Source organism: Centrocercus urophasianus, unplaced genomic scaffold (genome assembly GCF_019232065.1).
Source record: "Centrocercus urophasianus isolate 14NV4802_14NV808 unplaced genomic scaffold, USGS_Curo_1.0 seq_24, whole genome shotgun sequence".
NCBI lineage: Eukaryota > Metazoa > Chordata > Aves > Galliformes > Phasianidae > Centrocercus > Centrocercus urophasianus.
The window spans coordinates 9,419,562-9,443,192 of record NW_024884800.1 but is presented as its reverse complement, the minus strand read 5'-3'; the positions used below and the strand labels follow the sequence as shown (position 1 = coordinate 9,443,192).

The 23,631-nt window shown below is 43.0% G+C and overlaps 1 protein-coding gene across 6 annotated transcripts in view; it reads right to left on the bottom strand.

Moving 5' to 3' along the window:
- Positions 1-4,331: 4,331 nt before the first annotated feature.
- Positions 4,332-23,631, bottom strand: part of LOC122163568 (H(+)/Cl(-) exchange transporter 5) — a 40,544-nt gene continuing 21,244 nt past the window's right edge. For 5 of the 6 annotated variants that reach the window (XM_042824873.1, XM_042824872.1, XM_042824871.1 and 2 more), the window contains 11 exons: positions 17,930-18,081; positions 16,079-16,178; positions 14,558-14,742; positions 13,873-13,995; positions 13,126-13,332; positions 11,827-11,907; positions 10,408-10,950; positions 9,471-9,657; positions 8,303-8,701; positions 6,570-6,786; positions 4,332-5,592 (listed from right to left, as the gene is read on the bottom strand). In XM_042824873.1, the coding sequence (XP_042680807.1) occupies positions 5,502-5,592; positions 6,570-6,786; positions 8,303-8,701; positions 9,471-9,657; positions 10,408-10,950; positions 11,827-11,907; positions 13,126-13,332; positions 13,873-13,995; positions 14,558-14,742; positions 16,079-16,178; positions 17,930-18,081 (2,285 nt within the window). In that variant the 3' untranslated portion in view covers positions 4,332-5,501. Of the gene's footprint in view, positions 5,593-6,569; positions 6,787-8,302; positions 8,702-9,470; positions 9,658-10,407; positions 10,951-11,826; positions 11,908-13,125; positions 13,333-13,872; positions 13,996-14,557; positions 14,743-16,078; positions 16,179-17,929; positions 18,082-18,656; positions 18,987-23,631 lie in introns of all 6 variants that reach the window. The other variant, XM_042824875.1, reaches the window with a different exon arrangement.

Genomic DNA, 23,631 nt, shown 5'->3' with positions numbered 1-23,631 from the left:
CTGACAGCACTCCAGGTAAATCTTCCTGTTGCATGACCTGGGACAGCCGAGTGCCAAGTGAGGCAAGGGGCTACTGCACTGTCCACTGGATGCTTTTGTAGAAGATAAACTGCATGGCCAGCTGGCAGCCTCACCAGAGTGGCGAGAGCCAGGCAGTACTGTGCAATGAGAGAAACTGGTCAGGAGAACACAGGTAACTAGCACAATAGGGTGTAGCTTGGCTCTGGTTTGGGACTGTCAAGGTCTCTGCTCTGCAACATCTATGGCTCTGCAGCTTTTCCAATGCTTGTGTGCGCGCTCCACAGGGCTCAGCCATAGGGAGAGGGTTGGAAGCATCCCCCAGAAATGGAGCCGTTGCCAATAGCACCACTGAAGCTGTTGGGTAGACCAGGCCTGCAGCCACACACTGCAGGAGACCAGGATCTGATGGAGGAGTCCCCACGCTGCTTTACCTCCCCAGGGCCCTGGGCTGTCTCACTGCCTTTGCCAGCACTGACAGCCCGGAGCTCAGGGAGCAGGGACATGGGCCAGCTGTTTCTGCTGTCTCTGGAAAAGCAACAGTAACTTTGCCCAGGCGCTCCAGCCTTCCCTTCACGCATTACAGTCATGGAAAGCTGCAGCAGCCATCAGCAGCATGGTCCAATTGACCCTCTCTGCTTCTCAGTCCACCAACCCAAAGTGATGTTATTAGCAAGCATTTGTTATCACCAGATCTCATCTGCTTCAGGGCCTACTCCTGGTGCCACTGTCAACACCAGCCAAAAACCTTGATTGACCCCGTGTCACAGATTTTACACCAAAAATCCTACACATACCTGTATACACTGTGTGCCTGGATAAACACGCAGATCATTTACCACCTAGCAGCACATACATAATACCATCTGTACCATTAGTCATTTGCTTGCCTGTGGCGGTGTTACTTTGCCCAGCAGCGATTTCCTCCTGCAGAGCAGGGGCAATGTTGGGCAGGTGCCGGCTGCGTGCCTGCCTGTGCCTCCATGGGGAAACCACGGCTGCTGGGAAAAGGATTGCTGCTAAACCTCACTGCCAGCAGCCCAGTTACAAAAGTACTCCAGTAATGGAAAAGAAACGTGCCTTTCCCATTCCAAAGGCAGAAGGACTAGCACAGACACTCTCCACGAGTGCCACTTCAGGTTTCTGCCGTCACAGTGCAAACCTGCACAGAAAAACCCTGCACCTCAAACTGAAGCACTCTTGAAAACACTCCAAAAACTTTCACTGAGTAAACCCACCATTGCACCAGCACAGACCCCTTCCCCCACCACAACCCCCTGCACCACAGCCTGCTGTGAGCAGTCTGCCAGTTGGCATTTCAGAAGCCTCTCCTGCCCTTTTCCGATGCCTTAAGAAATATGGGGGGACAGAATGACAGCTCTAATAACATACTCAGGATGACCTTAATTCTCATGGCTTCACTGTGTTTATTTGATCTGGACACATATTCCTTCCTTGTAGCGCTGCCAAAGTAAGGTCTTCTCTTCGCTGTCTTGAAGCTCTGCTCTCAGCTCATTGTGTGGCTGCACACACAGCTCAGACAAACTTGCCAGACAGACCAGGACCTTTACAAAGGTAGCCTCATTGCCCTTTATCTCTAAATACGTTCTGGGGCTGAAATTGCTATTATTTTTTTTTTGCTGTTGATACTGAACAGTTCATCGCTACAACCAAGTCCTTTGTTCCATTCCAAACAAGATCTGCTTTTACTTTCAAGTCCCAAGCCCAGAACGAGTTCTGAGGTAAGGAGGAAATCAACACTGAAAAACACGCCAACACCCCAGGAAATCATTTCTTGGAACACTGTAAATAAAGTGCACAAAGAGAAAGCGCATGCAGGTTACGAGGTTACAGCCCTGCTATCGCACAAAGCCAGGCACAGGAATCCCCACAGCTCCTCCTACACTCCATGCCCCCCTCCCTGTGCATCCCACAGCACAGCTCTGCTCTCACAAAGAGGGGCTCATCGCTGTGAATCTGCTAAGCCTTTGCAAGAGGCAAATGAAACACAGCAAACCTATTTCCTTCAGCGACGCAGATTCGAGCAGCTGGAGGAAGCAGGGGGCTCTTTGAACCAGCCCTGTTTACAGGGAAAACAGCATCACATTTCTTGCTTAGCTGCTGAACTTATAGGCTTGGTTTCTTTCGTCAAGGGTATGGATTTATAAAACCACTTATCAAATCCCTCCCTGAACAGCCTCCAGCTATGATCTGAATAATGAGCCGTTTCCTGGAAACTCTAGGGCTCCTCCTGGAGTCTTCTCTGAAAGCAAAACAACACAACAGCAAGAACTGCACAGGGCAAAACCCTTCTCAGCCCCTACAACTTCCCTGGGCAGGGAAACCTATTTCCAAGCCAGCATGATTATGATCAACATAGAAAATGCTTCAGCTCAATAAAACTGAGCATAAATTTCTGCCCTGCACAGAATTTCTGATGAAAGTTTAACTCATTCTGATAGGAATTTAAGTGATGGGCACTCCATTAAATAAAAGCTGGCACCAAACAGCCAGGAGCCTCTGTAACAGGCATCAGCTTTACCAAGGCATCAGCCCCAGTATGGAGCTATACACCCATCCCAGCAAAACCCCCCATGAGCCCTGTGTTCTGGCATCACTGCTGCACCCAGTGGAATAATATTGACCACGTAGTTTTGCTGCAAGTTTCCATGTAGAAAACCACATCTCAGAGAGAGGTCTGGAGCTGGAATAAATATTTTCATTACATGGACACAATTTCCACTGGTCTGTATGTGGTCAGTAGGTTTTCTCTGAGAGTAGGCTACAAAATGGTCCTGAGCTTCTATTTTCACCTGGCTCCCATACGCCAGACGCCTGCTCTTTAAACTGTGTATTCACAAGAAATGATGCACGAGTGGTAAACTATGCTCAGGCAAGAGGCAGCTTCTCTCTTCACCAAAGCCAGCAAAACAAAACCTCTTAACATTGCAAAACCTTTTTATTTGCTCACCTTCTTCATGTTTGGTTTGGCTTCATGAGGACTTGGTTTCTCTAAAATGCAGCTCTTCCAGGCCTTCCCACTGATTCAGTGTGTTTTCCCTCCCTCTCACCTTCCTGGGCACAATTTTTTCAGGTCAACCTCCTCTGGGCAGCTCCCCATGCTAGGAAGCCACGTGACAGGCACACCGATGGCTCTTTGCCCCCACTCCACCCAAATCATCACCTTCAGAAATCCTGGAATGAATTCCATCTGCAGCTTATCAGGCAATCCTGTCCTCCCTGGGCTCAGCTGACAGCTCGGAGGAACTACCTGCACACAGGAGAGCACAGCTGGAGAACCAAGCATGGCTCAGCTCTGGCCAGCAGTGGTCTCTTGTGGAGTCAGCTCTTATCTAATGTGCCACAGCTCCTGGTCTGCTCACAGCAACCTCTCTGCTACCAAAATCTTACCACAAGCCCAACAAACTGGTCTGATGCCAATGTGATGTTTGCATTTCAAATGCTCCCAGCCTCTCAGGACAGCTGGGCTGTGTGGTCAGCTCTGACAGCCTGTGCTCACTGCCCTGCCAGCTTCCACAACAGCTTCTCTGCTGGGGATTAAAGCACCAGGCAGCTGTGACAACTCCAGCCCACAACTGGGATTTCCTGTCAGCACCTCCTCTGCCCTCCTGGCACACAGGACTAAGGCTACTGCTGCCCTCCCACAAGTAGTTCCTCCTTTCCCCTCCCTGATCAGGAGACTCAGCACAGTGACCAAGTCCAGCATCAAATGCTGTTAGAGAAATGGGCTGCCTTCTATTTCAAGTACAGGCGAGGACTTGGTTTATATCTAAGTGAGTTTAAAGCTGAGAATGTTGCCAGCCACTTGTAGCCAGGAGCCCCACCTGCCCACCAAACAGCATTACCTTGCAGCATCAGTGGCCTTATAATGACAACCCATCACCTCCTGCCACCACACCTTAGCCTCACCCTGCAGCCCCAGCGTGGGCTGAGCAGCTGGCACCAGGGCCTCTGGGGCTGAGGCTGTGCAAAACGTAACACCTGCTTATGTCTGTCCATCAGGAAGCACAGTCAGATTCCTCACAGCCCTTAATCCCTGGCCAGTACCAAACAGCTCAGCTCCTGCCAGATGCACTGACAGTGGTGAGCTCTATTTTCACTAACAAGCCTCAGCCACAGATAGTGAAATGAAGTCTGCTACAGACAGAATCCATTATGAATATAATAACCTTCAAAGGCATTTATATACCTTAAAAATTCCAGTAAACTTATTAACAGAAAATGAATTTGAACAAAGATTTGAGAAGCACAGACTTGGAATAGAGCAACTCAGGAACAAGTTACGTTGCTGATAGTGGTCAGGAAAGGTTTTTATTGCATAGTTGTTGGTAAAATGAGACACTGAGCGGTGAACATACATAAAGTGGCAGTGTTCTCCATCCTAGAGCCAGGATCCAAGCCTGAGTTTGGTGCAGGGCTGAGGAGAGGAGCAGGGAACAGAAAATGCATCCACGTAAACATCCCAGGCTCAGGAGTCTCCATTAAGACATCCTCAGCAACATAAGACACTGCTGATTAAGGAAGAGGTCAATTGTGCAACATCTAATATGATCAAAGTTTACTTGGAAGTGCAGTAAAGCCAAGGCTTCAGGATTCAGTCTTTGCAATTTTAATTACATGCTCAAGAAAAATCAAGAAGAAATCCTTAGGCATATATCAAAATAGAGATGATGACAAGAATACAACTACTAACTCCTCCTGCTGCCTCCTCTGGATTCTCCTAGCAAGCCAGCATTGGAGAATAATTAAATACATTCACAGAAGATTAATCAAAATAAACTTCTTCCCAATCAGAAACCAAACCCAATTTCATGAAGATTGGTCACCTCGAGATTTGGTTTTTCTCCTTCTTTCAGCGAAATATCATCAGCAAGCCAATAGAGATTACTGAGGAGTTAAGCTCTTGTATGGGGTTACTTACAGAGCCACTTATCATTTTATAAGGGTGTTTTCCAGCATATTTTGTTTGCTTGTGTGTTCTTGTTCTTTCTTTTATTTTACCAGGTTCTTATTTTCACTAAGTAACTAATTGGGAATACACTGCCCCTGAGTTACAACTGTATCGTTCTGCCACCACCTGAATACTGTGTGCAAAATCATCCTCCTTCAAAGTTCCAGAAGGTATAAACCTTGTCTTCCCCTATCCACATTAGTAACAAGAGTTCAAATAAAATAACAAGAAGATATATAATTCTGTAGCACTTTGCTTTTACTCCTTCATGGAATCTTTCCAATGCAACTTCACAAAAGCAATGTAAATAGTCTTTTTTTCTTCTAAAAAGAAGATTATTTTTCCACAGACTACGTAGTGCAATTGGTTATCATGTAGAAAAAAAAAATCTTCAGCTCCATGGAAGGAAATGCTGAAAATAGTTCCAAGGTCTCAATAAAAATAGGAGAGAATATCCAGAATCTTCTATAAAGTATCTTTTGTGTTTAACACAATACCTACTAGTCTGCCTTTAATTGAAGAGTATAGAATCTGGGTCCTGGTTAGCCAGCTGTGCAATGTGCTTTAGTACATCCTTCTTGGTAATGATCCCAAGCAGTTTCCTAAAAAATGAAAACACATTTTTAATGCATCAGCACCCAAGGAATGTATTCTTGCTCTTGCATAACTTCTCCTACAGCAACTATAACGTATTGCAGTAGCTGAAGTACTTATGTGGATCCAACACTGAAACTTCATGCAAAATATGGTACTCGTCAGCACCAGCAGACACTTTACCAAGACATGCTAATGATTTTTATTAACACCTACCTGCCTCCTCCAAACAGATGGACCTGAACATCTAGGATTGCATTTTAAGTGTTGCTTCTCTCAGCAGCTCAGTTTCCAAAGCATAGTGGTTGGAACAGTCACGATAGGAACTACGACAACTTCTGCTGGGAAGGGTTGCTTAACAATGCTATTTTCTGTCAGAAACTGGAAAGAACAACTGGTCCAACTGCACCACAGCAAGGGACAGCAAAGGACAGGGAGAGAACTCCTCTTTACTTTGGTTCTTCAAGGAGCAGATTGCTTGTTTTAATTGTTGGCTCCTATTCCTTCCCACCTCGCCAAGCACACTGCTTCAGAATTGATACCACAGTGATTTCAAGAGATAACGTGATACACATCACCAGATTTGTAACAAAAGGCTGAGAGCTTTTCATTAATTTTAGGTATATCAAACCTATTCTGAGCTGTGTCTGACCATTTCACTAGCTCACAGTTACTGTTTCAACTGAAAGAGGTTCAAGGGTTCACAGCTTTTTCTTTCCAGATCCTTTTTGCCTAGAGGAATGCTTATCTCTACATACTAGAGGCCTCTGTTTTCTTAAAGAAGAGGTTCTGATTCAGATCTGGAAGTTTAATCATTGAATGGTTTGAGCTGGAAGGGACCTTTAAAGATCATCTAGATCCAAACCCAATGAACTCTTACACTCCTGCATGGAGTTTTTCTGCCAAAGTTGAGCAGAACACCTCAATGACCTTAACTAATCCAGCACGACCCATTGGGACCTCAGGCCCAGGGCTACCTTCTTACCCATTGTGAGTAACGAGGCACTGGCGCAATCCAAGCTTGCGAAATATATCCACAACAATCTCCATAGGTGTTTGGTCTGTCACTGTGAAAGGACTGAGGTCCAGGATGCTCCTGAGTTTCAGCATTGAGGGGGAGCTTGGAGGCAGTGGAGGAGAGTGGTCAGTGAAATAAATAATTGAAGTGCTAACAATTCCATCCTGCTTCTTCCGGGCATTTTCTGAAAGAAGAAATATTTGATTAAATATCATGCCTCTTTTCTAAATTGAAGGGCATACATTTTTCTCTTTGCCACACTGAGATGGCCTTAGAAGTCCATTTAAGTTACTCAAGACTCATACCTAATGACCCAAGTGGTGACATGATTCCATCCTCCTTTCTATTCTCTAAGGACTTCAAAGCCTCACCATAAGGGTAAGCTCAGCACACCACGTTACAGGGCTTTGCTTAATGTCAAGCCTGTGTATTTCAGCATTTTGCTCCAGCCAAAAGGACACAAACTTTTAGAGACAGCATATTTTCACCTCCAGAAATAGTAACTGCTGCATATGATTTCCATTCAGAGGACATGCACGGTGATAACTGTCATATAAATGCAAGTCCTGGAGATCTTTAACTCACCAGTTTAAGAGCAGGTAAATAAAGTGATTTGTCCTTTTACCAGTCACTGCTGTGGGTCCCAGCAGGGCAGCTAAAGAAGTATTTTTAAGTGTATAACCTAATGGCTTAGACTCCACACTTCCTAACCAGAACCAAGAATAGGAAAAAAAAAAAAAAGGAAAAAAAAAAGCCATCAACATGGTGTCAAGAACCTGATGCTACTCAGATATTCACACTAGTGCATTACTGCCTAATCCTGCTACTTGGACAATTTGGATGTCTGCTGTATTGCTGTTTCAATTTGATATTTACATTCCAAGACTCACTGGGCAGGGAATAACTTGGCATCCAAAACACCAGACTTGATATTCAAAGCAGGCTGTCAAAAGCAAAATCCCATTTTCTACGCATCCTGCGGAAAATATTATTTTTAAAGGATTCCCAAGAGACTCAGAATAACACAAACCCACGAATTCATGGTCACACCACAGAACAGCCTGACAAAACAAAGGAAATGTCCATAATTATATGCTACTGCACTTTTTCTGTATTTTATTCCACTTGATCATAAGCATTTGGCCATATATGTATCAGAAGAGCAATACTTGAGTGCTCCAAAATAATGTGCTGTATGTTCTGAGACTGAAAACTTACCTTAGAAGAACACATAAGGTTGAGTCACAGCTGTAGGCAACTTATTACAAGAAGTATTTTACCTCTGCCCTAGCATATAGCCAGCTCAGGAACCAAAACTTCTCACCATCCATACAACAGACATCAAGCTTGTGTTACAAAACTTCTCACCATCCATACAACAGACATCAAGCTTGTGTTACAACAGTGCATTAAACCACACACTGGAGAACACACCACAGGGCTCAAGACACCTCATGTTTCACAAAGTTTATGAATTCAGCACAGCCATACTAACTGCACTGGTCAAGCCACACTGTCCTTCACGCTCAATGCAAGCAAACCCCACAATGCTGGGAGATGGAGATGCAGGTCATGTAAGTACAGCCACCATCACTACTGACTCAAATCTGTGAAGTAAATTAAGAGTTGGTGCTACTTGAAGGCCTCAAACTGCACTCTGCACCATTTATCTGTAGAGCACCTTGCTTCCTCGCACATACCAATTGAAATGATGAGGTCTCTCCTGAGGACAAATCCAACAAGCCTTTGGGACTCCCGTGACACCACCACTGGATAGCCACTGTATGTGGTTTCATTGATTATGGTCTCAATGTCTTCTACTGTCATGCTGTCCTGAGTGATGACAGTCAGAGGAGGATCACTCCTCCGTGGCCTCATTACATCCATTGCAAGTGTCTTGTGTGAGAACTCCTCCTTGGCTTCCAGGAAAGGATAGCCATTGAGGCGTATGTGGGCATCGTAAATGCCCTCCCGCCCAATAGCATCTGCCACCCACTTGCTGGTCATGGCTGCTGCCATCAGAGGAACTATGTATTCCAGTCCACCAGTGAGCTCAAACATAATGACCACTAGTGACACAGTCATTCGGGTCACTCCACCTACAAAAAGAACACAGAAAAACAGAAGACATGAACACAGTTAATGGAGATTTACAGCCAGGAAAGCTGTCCTGACATTTACTACAGCCATCCTCCAAAGATGACGTTAATTTCAACTGAGGTAACAGGACATACCCCAGTGTCACATGTCCTCTGATTGCACATCATCTGAATTACAGAGCTCTGTGAACAATGTGGTTTATCTGTTCTAAACTTACTTCTTAAGACTATATAATATGTCAAAACATTTCCTAGTGCCAATTTGCTGTTACTTAACATGAAATTTAGCTAGCTGCAAAATAGTCTGGTCATGACATAAAGTGGCCTTACAAATAACAACCATTAAGAGATTCATGAAATGATCTCTATGACAAGCTATACACAAAGGTCAAGTAGCATCCTGACATCCTCTGCTTGCTATCATTAATTTTCCTAACAGCAAGGTTTCCCTATATGGAAATCTCAAGCCCCTGGCCAGACTCACTTGTTCTAGCTACATACTCAGGAGATTCCCCACTGAAATTTATCATGTCCAATGATAGATTGATGCTAGTAAAAGAATGCAAACAGGATGATAAACATATTAGATACTAGACTATGACGTTCCCTGTTCTTGAGATTGAGCCCATTTTTTTGTTTGTTTTTCCTGTTGTTTTCTGTTTTTAAACACAGACTACAAGAACATCATCAGCATTTCACTACTACACATTCAGATAGGCAAGCAAGATTCAAACTTGCACTAGGACTTCAAGAGACATCTCTTGCTTACCTAGACATGCTGCAGCCCCAACCATGGCATACAGGCCAGGAGTGATACAGTCAGCTCCTTGACTGCACCAGCCACTGAAGATGATCCAATCATGATGGTAAAATGCCAACTGCTCCATTGCTACCCCTAACAACCTGCCTGCTATAGCACCAACTGCCATGCTTGGGATGAAGAGACCCGAAGGGACCTATGAAAAAACACATCAGGAAATATGCCATTTCTCAGGGAAAAAGTGTTCAAGGCTAGTGACAGTCAAAAGCTTAAGTCAAGACCGATTTAGAGGTTATACTAAAGTTAAAATTGGTATGGATGCCATGCTCCATCACTTCTGCTTGTCCAGCACCAAAAAAATGGTGAGAGAACGCCTCCTTGTGTCCTTGAACTGAACAAGCAACAGCACTGAGAGTGCCAAATGCTGTCCTTACTGAAACACCATGTGTTCTAAGACCTCTGTAACAGAATTTGGATGTATATCTTTCAGAGCAGGAGAAACAGCCATACATCAGTTTAGCGTGGGCTAAAACACCACCAACACTCCCTTATGCCTTTCCAACTACATGAGTATTTGAGTACTTATTTATGTAATCCACAGGATTTTCCCACTCCATTGGCTTCATGTCACTTTGCAATTAGGAAAGGAGGGATACAGGAGAAGTATCGAAAAGGCTTAAGGAGAGACGAGTTAGAAGTATATGGTGTTTGGAACACAGGATTTTCCCATGACCCAGCAGCTTGATCTAGCGGTCACACACAGGATAAAAGGTTTCTATTGCCCTCAGTTACTAACAACAGAATAACTGCAGTCTATCACCCCTCAAAAAGCACAGGTGTTTTTTTCCCCCTTTTAACAGGGCTCGGGGGGAAAAAAAAGTCAATTTACTGAGGAGCAGAGTTTCTGCACAGAATGAGAAAAACATCTTTCACAGCTAATTCTCACCTTCATGCCAAAGGTAAAGATTGTGATGAAGACTTTCATTATAAGGGCCAAAGCTAGCTGCCACATGGCTGTGTAAACTCCCGGGCCAGCAGCTCGGTCTGGCAGGTCATCCCCTTTGGTGCTGTTGAAATCATTCACGTACTCGCAGAGCTTGGAAGAGTCCAAAATCCCACAGTCATTGAAGAGTTCAGAGATCAGCTCACTGGTGCTCATTCTGGTGTACTCATTCGGGAAGGCCAGGATGGCTGTGATGGCAGTCACTACAAACACCTCGAGCACAGGATATTTACCAAGCTTGGTTGTCTTGCGTCGCCTGCACCAGGCAATGTTGCTGCGAATGAAGAAAGCTCCCCAGAGCCCACCAAAAATTCCCAAAAGGATGAATGGCACAAGCTCCAGAAGATGCCATGGCATGTGGAACTCCACGTAGAAGAGAACCAGGCGGCTGTTCCCAAAAGGATTGATGGAGCGCAGAGTAAATGCAGCTACCAGAGCAGCAAAGAAGGAGCGCCACAGCGTCTTGAGAGGAAAATAGTAACTGACCTAAAAAGGAAAACAAAGCAGATTCTGCCACTTGACAGGACACTGATTGTTGCCCCGTAACAAACCCACTATTGCATGAACTACAAAGCAAGGACTGAGACTGGTGTTCACTGGATACATACCCTCTACTTCAGCTGAGCATCCCAGATTTGATTTTGAGCTCCTTTCTACACAGATCACAACAACCAGGATGTACCTTGGTTTGCACACATTTTCAGTGTAGCAAAGGCTCTTTATGATCCCTTAAGCAGAGAAAACTTATACAGATAAGCTATAAGCTATAAGCTGAATTTGGAGGAGTATTTGTCTTCCATGCTTGCAAGGTCCAGAAATGCTAAGCAATTGTGTTTGCCATAGCAGCTACCACAACTATTGCTCAGCTGAGCAAAGCCATCCCATTCTTTCTCTTAGTTAAACCCTGAAGACAGAAGTGATTATGTATTTTATGTCTGAATCAAAACAATACGAATCAAAACTTCATTGGTAAGAAAAGCAGTTTGATGAGCAAGATAAGTTTGCTGTGAGGCAGCCTGTGATAGAGCTGACAACAGAATATGGACATACAGAACACACGAGAGGCTGTAGCTGTGAGCAGTGTTGGTGAGCATGAACAGGTTGGGGAAATCTAGCAGGTTTACTGCAAAGCTAGAGAAATACATAATCCAAAATAAGGTTCTCCAGCACCCATAAGAATTACCTGAATCCCCAGTAAAGTTTAGGTTGATTGGCAGACTTAAAATATACCACAAGTCAGTATTCAACAGGGTTTCCTTTCCACACCCAAGCAGTTATGAATGGACTGTATTTTCAAATCAGCAGGGTCAGTTCTTGCAATAAAACGGCTTGTGAAGAGCTAATAGAAAATGCTGATGTTACCTCTTCCAGACTAAAGAGCACTCCTCCAATCGGTGCACCAAAAGCTACAGACACACCAGCAGCTGCAGCTGCTGATAAAACCTGTGAGGAAAAACTCAAGTCAGTCACACATATTCAATCTCCCCATCAAAAACTTTCCACTTTTCTGTTAGATGTCTTTACTTAAGGAAAAAAAAAAGTACAAATAAATCTGCAATCACTACAGAGTAAGTTTGTCTGATCTGTTTTAAAGACAAGAGGGAAAAAATGGAGTGAGCTAACTCCTGTAATTCCTAAGTAGCTAAAACAAAACCAGAAACAATTAGCATTTAAGCAATTCAACTCCTAAATCAGTGGAACCAACATCAACTGCAATTACCATATTCTGTTTCACCTGATTTCACACTGATTTCACCTCACATAAAGCTTTAGTTAAACAAAACTAATATTTTTATGTTCTCCTTATACCTTTGATAGAGTCAACAGTTCTTCCCAAATTAGTGCTGTCCACAGATTTTCTTAGTGCATCCTCATATCCTGCACCCATGTCACTGATGAAAACAATGGAGAGCCTTGGCCTGCAAAGCTCCACTAATGACAGCCACCAGCCTGCTCTAATTCCATTAACTACGACCCCTTCATTCTGACTTCTCAATCAATTGTTCACCCATCACATTATGTTTTTGTTGAGCTGTATGCTGTATATTTAGTCCAGAAGGACACTGTGAGAAACAGTATGAAAAGTTTTGCCGAAACCCAGAAGTATGATATCAGTTGGCTTCCCTTGGTCAACTAGATGGGAAACCTTGCCCTAGAAGGACAATAAGTCTGCTAACCAGTGACTGCTTCATCTTTTAGGTTTGTTTTTTTTTTTTTTTCTTTAATTCATACAACAATTTTCTCCATTATTTTGCCAGGCACCAAAGTGAGACTGACAAATCTTCAATTAGCAGTATCATCTTTGTTGCCCTTCTTGAAAACTGGGAAAACATTTGCAACCTCCAGTCAACTGACACTTTTCCACAATCCCAAGATGACTGGAAAGTAATTGAGAGTCTTACAGTGAATATCAACCAGCATTTTGAGTACAGGCCGATAAACCCCATCAGTCCTCATAGACTTATATGCATCCTGCTGCTCAGAGCTGGCTGGAATTTATCATTACTGCAATCACAGCCATCCAACTCAGAGCTCCAGTGGTCCCAAAGCCCATCATCAGCATTGAAGACAGAGGAAACGAAAGCATTAAACATTTCTGCTGTGTCTACATCCCTACTACAATCTCACCCTTCCTGATGAAATATCACTGCACCACTTTACCTCTCTTCGCTTCGCTTCGTTCTTCCTGTATTTGGTGAAGAGATGGCACAAGATGTTTCCACAGCAGCAGGCAACGTGCACCAGGGGGCCCTCTTTTCCCAGGCTCAGGCCAGAGGACACCGCCAACACTAAGGTAATGGTTTTGATGATCAGCGTCCACTTGCCCAGGTAGCCTCTAATGATGAAACCACTTAAGATAGTTTTGATCTGGAAGTCAAGCACACAGAGCTCTACAGGCTTTCATTCAAGCCCTGGTCAGAGCTCCCAGTTTGATAGGCAGCGCCAGTCCTGCCTTAGCTTTCCACTACAGTTATCAGAGTGCCTCCCTCCCCAGCTATCAAAGGTAACACAGTCAGGAAAAATGCAACGACAGAAATAGCCCTTCAGCCTTTCCTTCAGGGCTGCTTTTCCTAGCAAAAAATAACTTGATGCTGCTTTTCTGTCTTCCACAAACAGCGCACTTTTGTTTGTACCTTCTGTAGTAAATGTTGGCATTTACTTTCAGTAAATTTATTTCATTTTTTAAAGAGATCATATGGAGACTTAGAACCAGACATGTTTCAGTAACAAAGTTTGGAAAAAAAAACATATATACTAGAAACATATGGTGACTTGATGTAAGTACAGTTACATAGCAGGCAAATGTAATCTTTCAATTATCCCACCTTAAAAACAAACAAAAATCCAACACATCAAACACATACCAAAAAAAAAAAAAAAAAAACCCACACCTTCACTCTCACTCACCTCTGGGATTCCTGAGCCACAGGCATAAGGAGCAAAGCCTTTCACAAGTAACACAGCAAGAAGGGAGAATAACAGAGCCCAGATAACATACATGAAGTAGTTGAGAATATATGCAAAAGCTCCCTGAAATGCAGAGAAAGTTAACCAAATTCAATTAAGCTTTCATCAAACCAGGGCTCTGAAGCAAGCACACAGAAATAGCAGGTAACCTCAAATACAGTTATCATCAGATCAAAACGAATTGCAGTAAGCCTGCAGTTTCAAGGACAAGTTGCATATGCTGAATTAGAGGACTGGGAGCCAACAATATTTCCAAAAGCCATTATATGAAATGGCAAACAAGGTACACAAACACTCCCAGTCAAGATGGCTTGCTCTACTTGATAGTGCTGCTAGTAACACAAGATTTGAGTTTGTCTGGCAGTCCTTTAAAATGGTCATGGGAAAAATATCCTCCAAGCAGCAAGTTTCAAACAACTAAAGCAGTGCACTTGTCAATGTGTCAATGTTTTGACGCCCCAATGAGGACAACACGTAACCTGCTTACTGAAAAACCACAAAATTCAAAGCTAAACCAGTGAAAAACCTAATTTGCACTTCTAGAACATACATACAGAACATACCAAGACAACGCAGGCTGGAAATGGAATATTCAGCACTGCAAGCATTTCTAGGCACACATTACCTCTCCATGGCCAATAATAAGCTGCGACCAGCTCATCCACTCAGGGCACTTGTCTCTGTCTGTAAAGGTTGTGTTGGACTTCCAGCAGCAGTGCTCGTGGTTAAACCAGAAGCCTGCTAAACACACTCCTTCTTTCAAGTCTGTCATCCAGTGGGCAGAAATGTCTATTAGACCTGCTAAGGAACCTAGTTCAGAATAAATGAAAATTTAATAGTAAGCATATGATGCAGACTCAGATATCTGAAAGTCTCTGTTTTGTTTTACTCTGTCTCTATTTTGACTTACCTACCATTAAATAGAGCAGCACTGTTATTTTTGCCTACAATTATCTTTTATTCTATTATTACTCTTTACAGAGCTAAAGGAAGGATTTGCTTAAGTCTACACTGAAAAGAAGGTCACACAATGAAGCACAGTTAACAATATTTCCAAGGTTAACCATACTTGCAGTAAAAATCATTCTAAGTTGCGCTAGAAACTAATTAATCTCAATTACATGGAATTAAATATAGCATGAAAATTAGTTGGAGGAATTGGTCTTATCATGTTCCTGGAGAACATAAAACATGTCACTGGTCTCCAGCACAAGAGCTGGGATCCACAAGTTATAGTAACAGTGCTAAGGCTGGACAAGGAATAACTGAATTTGAAGAGAACATTTCCAATCCCAATTAAAAACAAAAAAACCAGAGTCAGTAAGGAAAGTAATTTTTATTTTATAAGAGGAAGCTTCAAGTAATTTTTTGTTTTTCTATTAAGAATAACTCCTACAGCATCCCCAAGGCAAAAAGCGTCATCATCTCAGTTCTTAGGTAAAATGCCACATCAACACAGAGGCCAGGAATACAGACCTCTGATCTGTAGCAGTAAATCCCAGTATAGGCTCCAGAGATAACATTTGGCATATCTTCCAGTTAATGAAAAACTCGCCAGCAGCTTTTCTATGTAAATATTAACAGAAGATTTAATATCATCCCTCACATTGAAGGTTTAGCTGCCTTCTACCAAGATCTGCATCCAGCTGATCTATATCTTTTACTCTTGGGTTCAAAGTTTCCTTCTGAACTAATTTAAAGAGTTCGGTCAGTCAACTGCTGAAAAAAACCTGACTTCGCAAGAAACATCTCTTACCCTTTATTCTCATGAAGAGTGAGGAGGACAAAAGAGAATCTTGTTAGCATTCCTTGGCATCAGCCCCTCCAGTGTTAATAAAAAGCATTCCAAGATTATTTACATCCTAACACTTCCCTCTGATCCAGTCTATTTCAGAGCAGTGTACCAGCAGCAAACGAAGAACAGTGCCCAGGACAGCTTTCAGTCTGAGTTTTGTTATCTTGGCGTTTACACAAATAGGACCTCAGAGCATTTAGAAATAATTCTCCTTAAATCACAAAGCAGTAGCAGAGAGACAAGCATCAGTGCAGTTCCTCAGCCCTTGTTTCTGGGACAAATTTTGCTGTTCTAATAATATATCAGAGTTGATGCAAGGAATCGATGTTTAAAATTAAGGTTTGTTCTTACCTGCCAGCAACCCAATGAACAGCATCAACAACCAGCCAGAAAAGGCATCGCTCACACTGTGTATCAGGGCCCACGTTGACTCTTTACTTTTGCTGGTAATCTAGAAAAAAAGGTTATCAAATAAGAAAAAAAACAATCAGTTGAGACACTGATCTATTTTGGTGTAAGCTCTCTGAGATGCACATGGTGACACTGTTAGTGAGAGCATCCCTGTAGCAGTATCAAGTTGCTACTGGCTTGATGCCACAGGCAAATCAGAATGCTTATGGGGCCCCCCGAGCACTTTGCCCCCAGCAACTTCTCTGTGCTGCCTTGTGGTATTGATATCTCATCAACTGAGAAAGCAGTTGTGACCAACTTTTTCATGGTTTCCAGCTGCTCCCTCAATATCTGTAAGGAGTAGTAGAATTATCTATTTGCAGGCTGAAAACCAACAGAGTTTGGTAATGACTTATGAGCTCTAGAAGAAAGAAGCATTGATTGCATTTGAAAGCTGGACTTGGAGCTGTCCTCAGACCCCAGATACCGCAGTACAGCGAGTTCCTCGGAGGCTCTGGCTGGGTTTGCCTGCAACAGACAAGGATGGCTGCAGCCTGCCAGCCCTGTCAGTCTGACTGTGCCTGACAGCAGCACAAAGAGGCAAGCAACAGCTACTGTGTGCCCGCTGCCCCAGCTCCTTTCACAACACGAGCATTCCAGTACACCATCATTATTCCCAAATGAAAAGGCACATTGAGGAAAACAACAAGTCCTCACTAAAATGAGAAAGAATCCTTTCTTTCTCAATGATTTTCCTCCTTTTTTTTCCCTCTACATTTTGTCTTTCAAATGCTACACTGTTCATCAGCACCATAGCTACTGAATGAAGGTGAGGACTGAAGTAGTAGACAAAACTACTGCCCTGATAAAGGTTTTTATGTGACCAATGTACATCTCTTTGGCCAGCAGTATTTTCTAGCTTTACCCAATTTCAATTTCTTAAAATTTTCCTATCTACATGTCTTTCTGTAAATAGGAAATAGATTGTCCTGTTACAAACTCACATTCATTGTTTTTGCATATGTCTCCGTGTGCGTACGTGTGAAAAAATGTTGGGGTTTGTACTCAGAATGCATAGAAAGGAACATTTAGGGGGGGTGAGTGGCAACAACTGGGCATGGAGCCTCTTAGTTGGGCGTGTACTTGCACAAGTGATGACATTACATTGTATTCCCACACACAGAGCAGCAAGGATTGAGTTCAGCTTGTGTACTGTTCTTACTTAAATCACAAGTTGCTTTGTAAGGCTCAAAAATAAAACGTTAAAGAATATTCTGGCAAGTAAATAGACAAGTTTAGTTCAGTCAACACTCTCCAAGAACTCCACCAGCAAGAGCTTCTCATGAACCAAGAGCATGTTAGGGACACTGGTACTTTATTTAAAACATCCCTTGCTTTCTAAGCAGATCCCTTTAACTGCTGACAGCACTGAAGTCCCAGAAGCAGAATTTGTTCCAGCTTTTTCAACCATGCAGCACAAATTTCAGTAAGAAAAGCATCATTCAGAAGAGTATCCCGTTTCTTTATCAATAGCACTGTGCATAGCAGGATCATAGGTGCTTATGTTCTTCCATATAATCCACGTAAAAGTAATATAATTCTTCCAAATAATGCATACACCTTCCATAAGTACAACTACAGGCTTTGCCATGCTTCAGAATTGAGCAAATTTGATATGGTGTAAGGAAACTCCCACCCTAGATATTTCTCTTGCAAATGGCTCCCTAGTAACATCATCAGAACTAAGATTAGTTCCAAGCAAGTCAATTCTTCGGCCTCAAGTGCTGAGGAGGAGGAGTAAAACAGTATTACCTCTCTGTGTCTGTCCCGATCCCTGGACTTCTCTCGCACCCAATCTATAGTGTTAAAATCTTCATAGGTCCCCACACCGGGAAGTGGTTCCTCCAGAAAATCCATCATTTTGCTTGCACCGTTCATCCCTCCTCCATTATATGAGGTAAAGCCTGGTGGGAAAGTAAGGGGAAAAAATTGAGCATTTTTCAGTTTTCCCTCTTTTCAGGAAAAACTTTCAAAAAAAAAAAAAAAAACTTCATCAAAATACTGACCTAGGTCAAACTATAGAAAGTTGGAGGAACTAATCAGTTTACCAGCTATTCCATTAGCTAAATGCTACCAATTAAGAATTCCAGGGATAACCACCCAACATTTGTACACACTTCCCCAGCTCCAGCATTTCACATGGAGAAGGGCTCTTTCCTGGAAAGATCTGCTGAGGAAGCACTAAAGTAAACTAGCATCTAGATTTAACTTTTCCATAAATCCACGGTATATCATGGCTGTATTTTGTCACCTGAGGAAAGTGAGAGGAGAAACTGAATATTTAAAACCTCCAGCAGAACTGAAGGGAGCCCTGGATGATCCAGAGCAAGACTAAAGTAGCAATCAAACCAGGACTACGAATGGGAGTGGGGAGAAGCAAATGGCCATCTGCCTCCCAGACATCACTGGAGTAGTGCACACAAAGCAGAGAGAAAGCAACTAAAGCTTGAGAAGAGCCATGCCTTCCTTCCTCTATTACCTCAGGAGTTTGCAGTCTCTCTTCAGGTCCAACGAACCCTGTCAATGACAAATCACTTGACCTTCTGCCTCCTCTACTCCAGCCCATGGAAGATGATGTTGAATTGGGATGTTCCCAAACTTTTGGTGACAAGACAGCCTCTGCTCAGTTGGGAGTGCAGACCGAGAGGTTGACGAGGGCAATGTAAGCATAATGTGGAAAGCTAATCACTTGCGCTGTGAGAAAGGTTGACCTAGTTCTTCTGAAGGCATGCAAAAACTGTGCAGAGTATATCACTGCTTCAAAGCAAAACCTCCTAAGCGTCATTCCCCCAGTTCCAACATCCTGGACCTGCACATCCAAAAAAAAAAATTAGTCCTGGACCTCATCACAAAAAGGAGGTTCAGCCCAATGGACTAGGGTTGCCTTTGTTTCCAGAAGCCAGGCCCCTGCCTCCTTTCCAGCCCATCCCTCTGCTGAGTGCTTCCTCCTCCCTAAGGCATCATATGCATGGGCCAATGACCACCCACACCACAGGCCTCTAGGAGCTTTCCTCTCATGTACAGCAGCTAGAAGCAAGTGTCAGCAAGCTGAGCAGCAGCCCCTGGACCACCACTATGACCTCCATCACAGATCACTCCCTGATGTTCTTGGTAGAGGTGGTCAACCAGTGCCATTTAACAGGCTCTACTGGCCAAATCAAAAGGACGTTTCAGCCAGTGGGAACAAAGACCTTCAGTTGAAACAGGTAATGAAGAATGCCTATTAAGTCAGATACAGGACCAATTTCATTGCCATGCAAGGTTGTGGATGACAGAAGAGCTCTGTCATGCTAAAAGCTGCAAGGATACACGAGCACACTTGATCACAGCAAGACAGGCCTGCGGCAAGGGTGATGGCAGAAGAGGGAGGAGGTGAACTGTCCAAGAGCATTGGGGTCAGGGGAGTAAGGAGAGAACAAATCTTGCCCAGCATCCTGTCTTCCCCATTGCCCTGCCAAAGAAAAATGCGTCTGAGCAGAAAAGCAGCAGAACAAGAGCTGCCCTTAGAGCTTCTCAGCAGAAGCCCTAAACCCCAGTGGGTTTCACTGCCCTGGAAAATGCAGTTAAAATTCTTTCACCTGGAAACATTCACACATTTATTCCTGATTTCACTTGCTCCTAAAACAAAATATTGACATCCTCCTAAAGAAACTTTAGAAACTCTATTAACGTCACACTTAGTGCTTGTTCCTTTAAAACTGTGTTTCTTAAAGCCCTATTCAAGCAGTTTGAAGGTGATGAAATGCATGGGGCAAGTGGGGAAAACTAAACAAAAGCCTTTCAAGCTTTACCTAAGGAAATCAAAGAGTCTTCTCAACAGATTAACCAATAAGGAACAAGTCCTTTTATGCAATTTAGTCCAAGCTCCATTCCTTTGCTTGTGCAAGTACTGAGGCCTTTGCTCCAAGTCAATACCTACAAAATCCTTCGGTAATTTTACTTCATATAATTTTCTTGAAGCCATCAGATACTGAAAGGCTAAGAAACATTGGAGATGAAAAGTGCTCTGCAGTACTTTTTCCACTGTACAAAACTGTCCACAGAAGATACAAACAATGCTACTCCACACAACAAATACTAATTTTGACACTCCCTTAAGAACCCTTTCATGCTACTTCCATTTCCAAGGCCTCTCTGTATGGCTCTAACAGTCCTCCTGAGACCTCCTAAGCTTTACTGTAGCCTGCTGCAGTGCCATTTGCTTTTTCATTTTTAAAAGCTAAAACCACAGTAAAAGAAAATCACCATTTCAAAAGTATGCAAACCACAAAGGGCAGCTTAGAACTGAGAGCTGACAAATCCCTTCTTTGCACGACTTCAGCTCTTCAGATCAGCAGCCTTCACTCATTGACAGTTATGATTCAAACCATGCTCAAGTGAAGAGTGCCTTCTGTTACAAGAAAATTGAAGACAGAGCAGTACATTCTTTACATTGAGCCCAGATGATGACGAACACACAATCGGGAGATATCTGTTACACACTAAGTTGCAGAGGCATCTTTGGCATGCTTGGTCACCACTCTTTCCCTTGATATCTTTACAGAGCATAAGCCAGCAGGAACACCCCACTACCTTCTATTCACAACCCTTCCCAAAGCAAAGCCTCTTCCACTCAGTTTAAGACATGGCAGAGAAAGGACGCATCAGCTGAATGGGAACTAGAGCAGAATGCATCTGACAACCTCTCCTCTTGCACCTGTGACCCACCTCTGTCCTCTGTGCACAGGAAGACAACACACCAGTGACACCCAGCCACTGCACTCCACTCCTGGAGGGACACAGAGCAATGTACCACGCACAAACCTCAGTTCTGAAAACTTTTTAAAAATAGGTTTGTACAACATGCTGCTGTTCAGGAAATAAGAGAAGGGTGCTGCCAGCCAGACAACGTGCACATTGAGCAACCTCAGTAAGTGCTTGCCAGCCAGCAGCAAACCAAAGGCAGTTCAGATAAGCTATGAGAAGGCAGAAACATACCGAGGTCCTCAATAGCCCACTCCTCATCTGAACTGGAAACCCCTGCCTTAAATAACAAATCATTCACTTGGCAGTCCAGAGCACACCAAGTGCCACTTAAGCCCTCTGTGTTCTGCAGAGCAAGCAGTGGCTCACACAGTCCTAGTAAAGCAGTCAGGCATGTTCTAGTCCACAATGCATGTTCCTTCTCTTTCAATACACTGCTACAAAAAGAGCTTTCAAGGGCATACACATGCAGTCCTTGGGTAGAGAAGCTAGTTTTTCAGACTTGCACAGGTGAGCAAATCTAGTAGTAATTCTATAGCTCTGTAAGGCACTGAAGGTTTACAGTTCAGAGGAAAATAATAATTAAAAAAGCTAAAACTAAAACTGGGTCAAGATTTAAAGGCAGTGGAGAATAAGTGTCAAAATTCCCATATAAAAGGATAATGCTTAGTATTTCATTCGCTGTATTTAGATTACAGATACCACCACACAGAAGATGTCATCGGGTGGGGAGAACTTGAAATTACTGCTTTCTACCCTATCATCTAAAAGCAAGAGAGGTGAAAAACAGACGACTACGGTGCCTTTCCAAGCCCGCTTCCCAGATTTGCATAGCAGCCTCTTAACAGAGAAAACGCCTCAGGAAAAGATCAGTCACACAGCATACTTGAAAAGCACCACAAAATAACCTACTTCAGAAAGAACAGAGAAAAAAAGCCTTCCTACTTCATTTGGGATAAATATATACACACATACATACGTATGTGTGTATATCTATCTATCTATATGATACAGATATATATGTATAGAAAGTGAAGTTCTCAGAGATCTTCCCAATCAGTGGAGTTCACAGACCACAAATACAGCCTACCCAACTTGCACTGTAAAGAAAATGGGATATTTGTCAAATGCCTCGAGGAAGTACTCTGTCTTCAACATTTTTGCAGTCAGCTGGACATCTTGGACGTACGCAAACTGGTGTCAACGTTTTCGAAGACTTCCTCATTCAAGTATGCCCACTGGAGATCTGAAGTACTATTCAACTATCCAACAAATCTGATAGCCCAAACCTCCTCAACAACTCACGAAAGTAGCACATTTAAACAATCTTCTGAATCTTCTGAACTCAAATCCTCTGTGTCTTCTGAACAGTAGACAACCAGGTTCACCATGTCCAGCAGATACCTGCAACTCATCTGCCTGTTTACCTTCATAAACCCATATGGGTGAGTTGCTTCTATGGGGCATCGACACAGTCAATAACAGCTCACATAAATCTCAATTCATAGAAATATTAAGATTGGAAAAGACCACTAGGATCATCTATTCCAGTCATCGACCCATCACCACCACGCCACTACGTGGTGGTCCCTAAACTGACGCGATGACTGTGGCTGTAGCAGAACTGCAGTGAGAGTAGGGCAGGTTTTGTCCAACACATCAGTTCAATGCTAACAGCCATCCACGAGCATGTTAGTACTTCAAAGACCACTCCACATCTACATGAACCACTCTATGGTGTATTCTCCCTGTCCTCACCACCTTGCTCACCTTTGTCCAGCTCCCACTTAAAGGACCATCTTTTACATTTACAGCGGACTTTGAACATTAGCTCTATGACAACAGCTACTTATCTGGAAAAGTGAACTATTATGGTAGTTTGAAACTGATGGCAACTGATGCTACTTTGAGAAGCATTTTGTACAAAAAGATGACACTGGCATCAAACTCTACTCGCTTTTCTGAAATAACTGCAAATAATAATAACTGGATATATATATCATAAATAACTGAAAGAGCTACCACAGAGCAACACAGCAAGACCTCAAAGGCAAAAAGTCAGCAAACAGCACTGGCCAGCAAGCAAAAGGGGCTGCAGTAACCAAATCCTCAAGGTTTACCTGCTATTCCAGACCAGAAGACTCACAGGTATCAGAATATATAGTACCACCAATACCACATTCAGCAACTGCTCTGGGAATCTCTATGAAGAGGGTTTCATACTACAAAACCAGGGCCCCAAAGTATTTGAGCAATACATAGGAATTTCACAGCTGTGCAAGAGGGTAAGCTGCCCATTTGACGAAAGATAATGAGAAAATGTCCTTATATTTCTTCCCAAGTATAATAACTGAACTATAAAATGGCTGACAGCCATAAATATTTATCAAGATCATATTTCCTGCCTCAGCTCACTGCAAATGAAGAATCCTAGCGAATCCATATAGGAATAAAGGACAGAAATATGCCCATTAATGCCTCGTCAAAACAAAATGAAGATGATCCTGTAGCTCTCCACAGTTCCGAATACATCTTTAAATCAGTACTTAACACCCACATTAATACCCACAGACAGTAAGTTGAAATGCACCTATTACTTTTTTTTTTCTTTTTTTTTTTAAAGCTTTTTGATCACCTCTTCTTTCCCAAACGGGTTTATTCTCCTTTTTTTTTTTTTTTTTTTTTTTTTTTTCCTGGTTTATAAAAAAAAA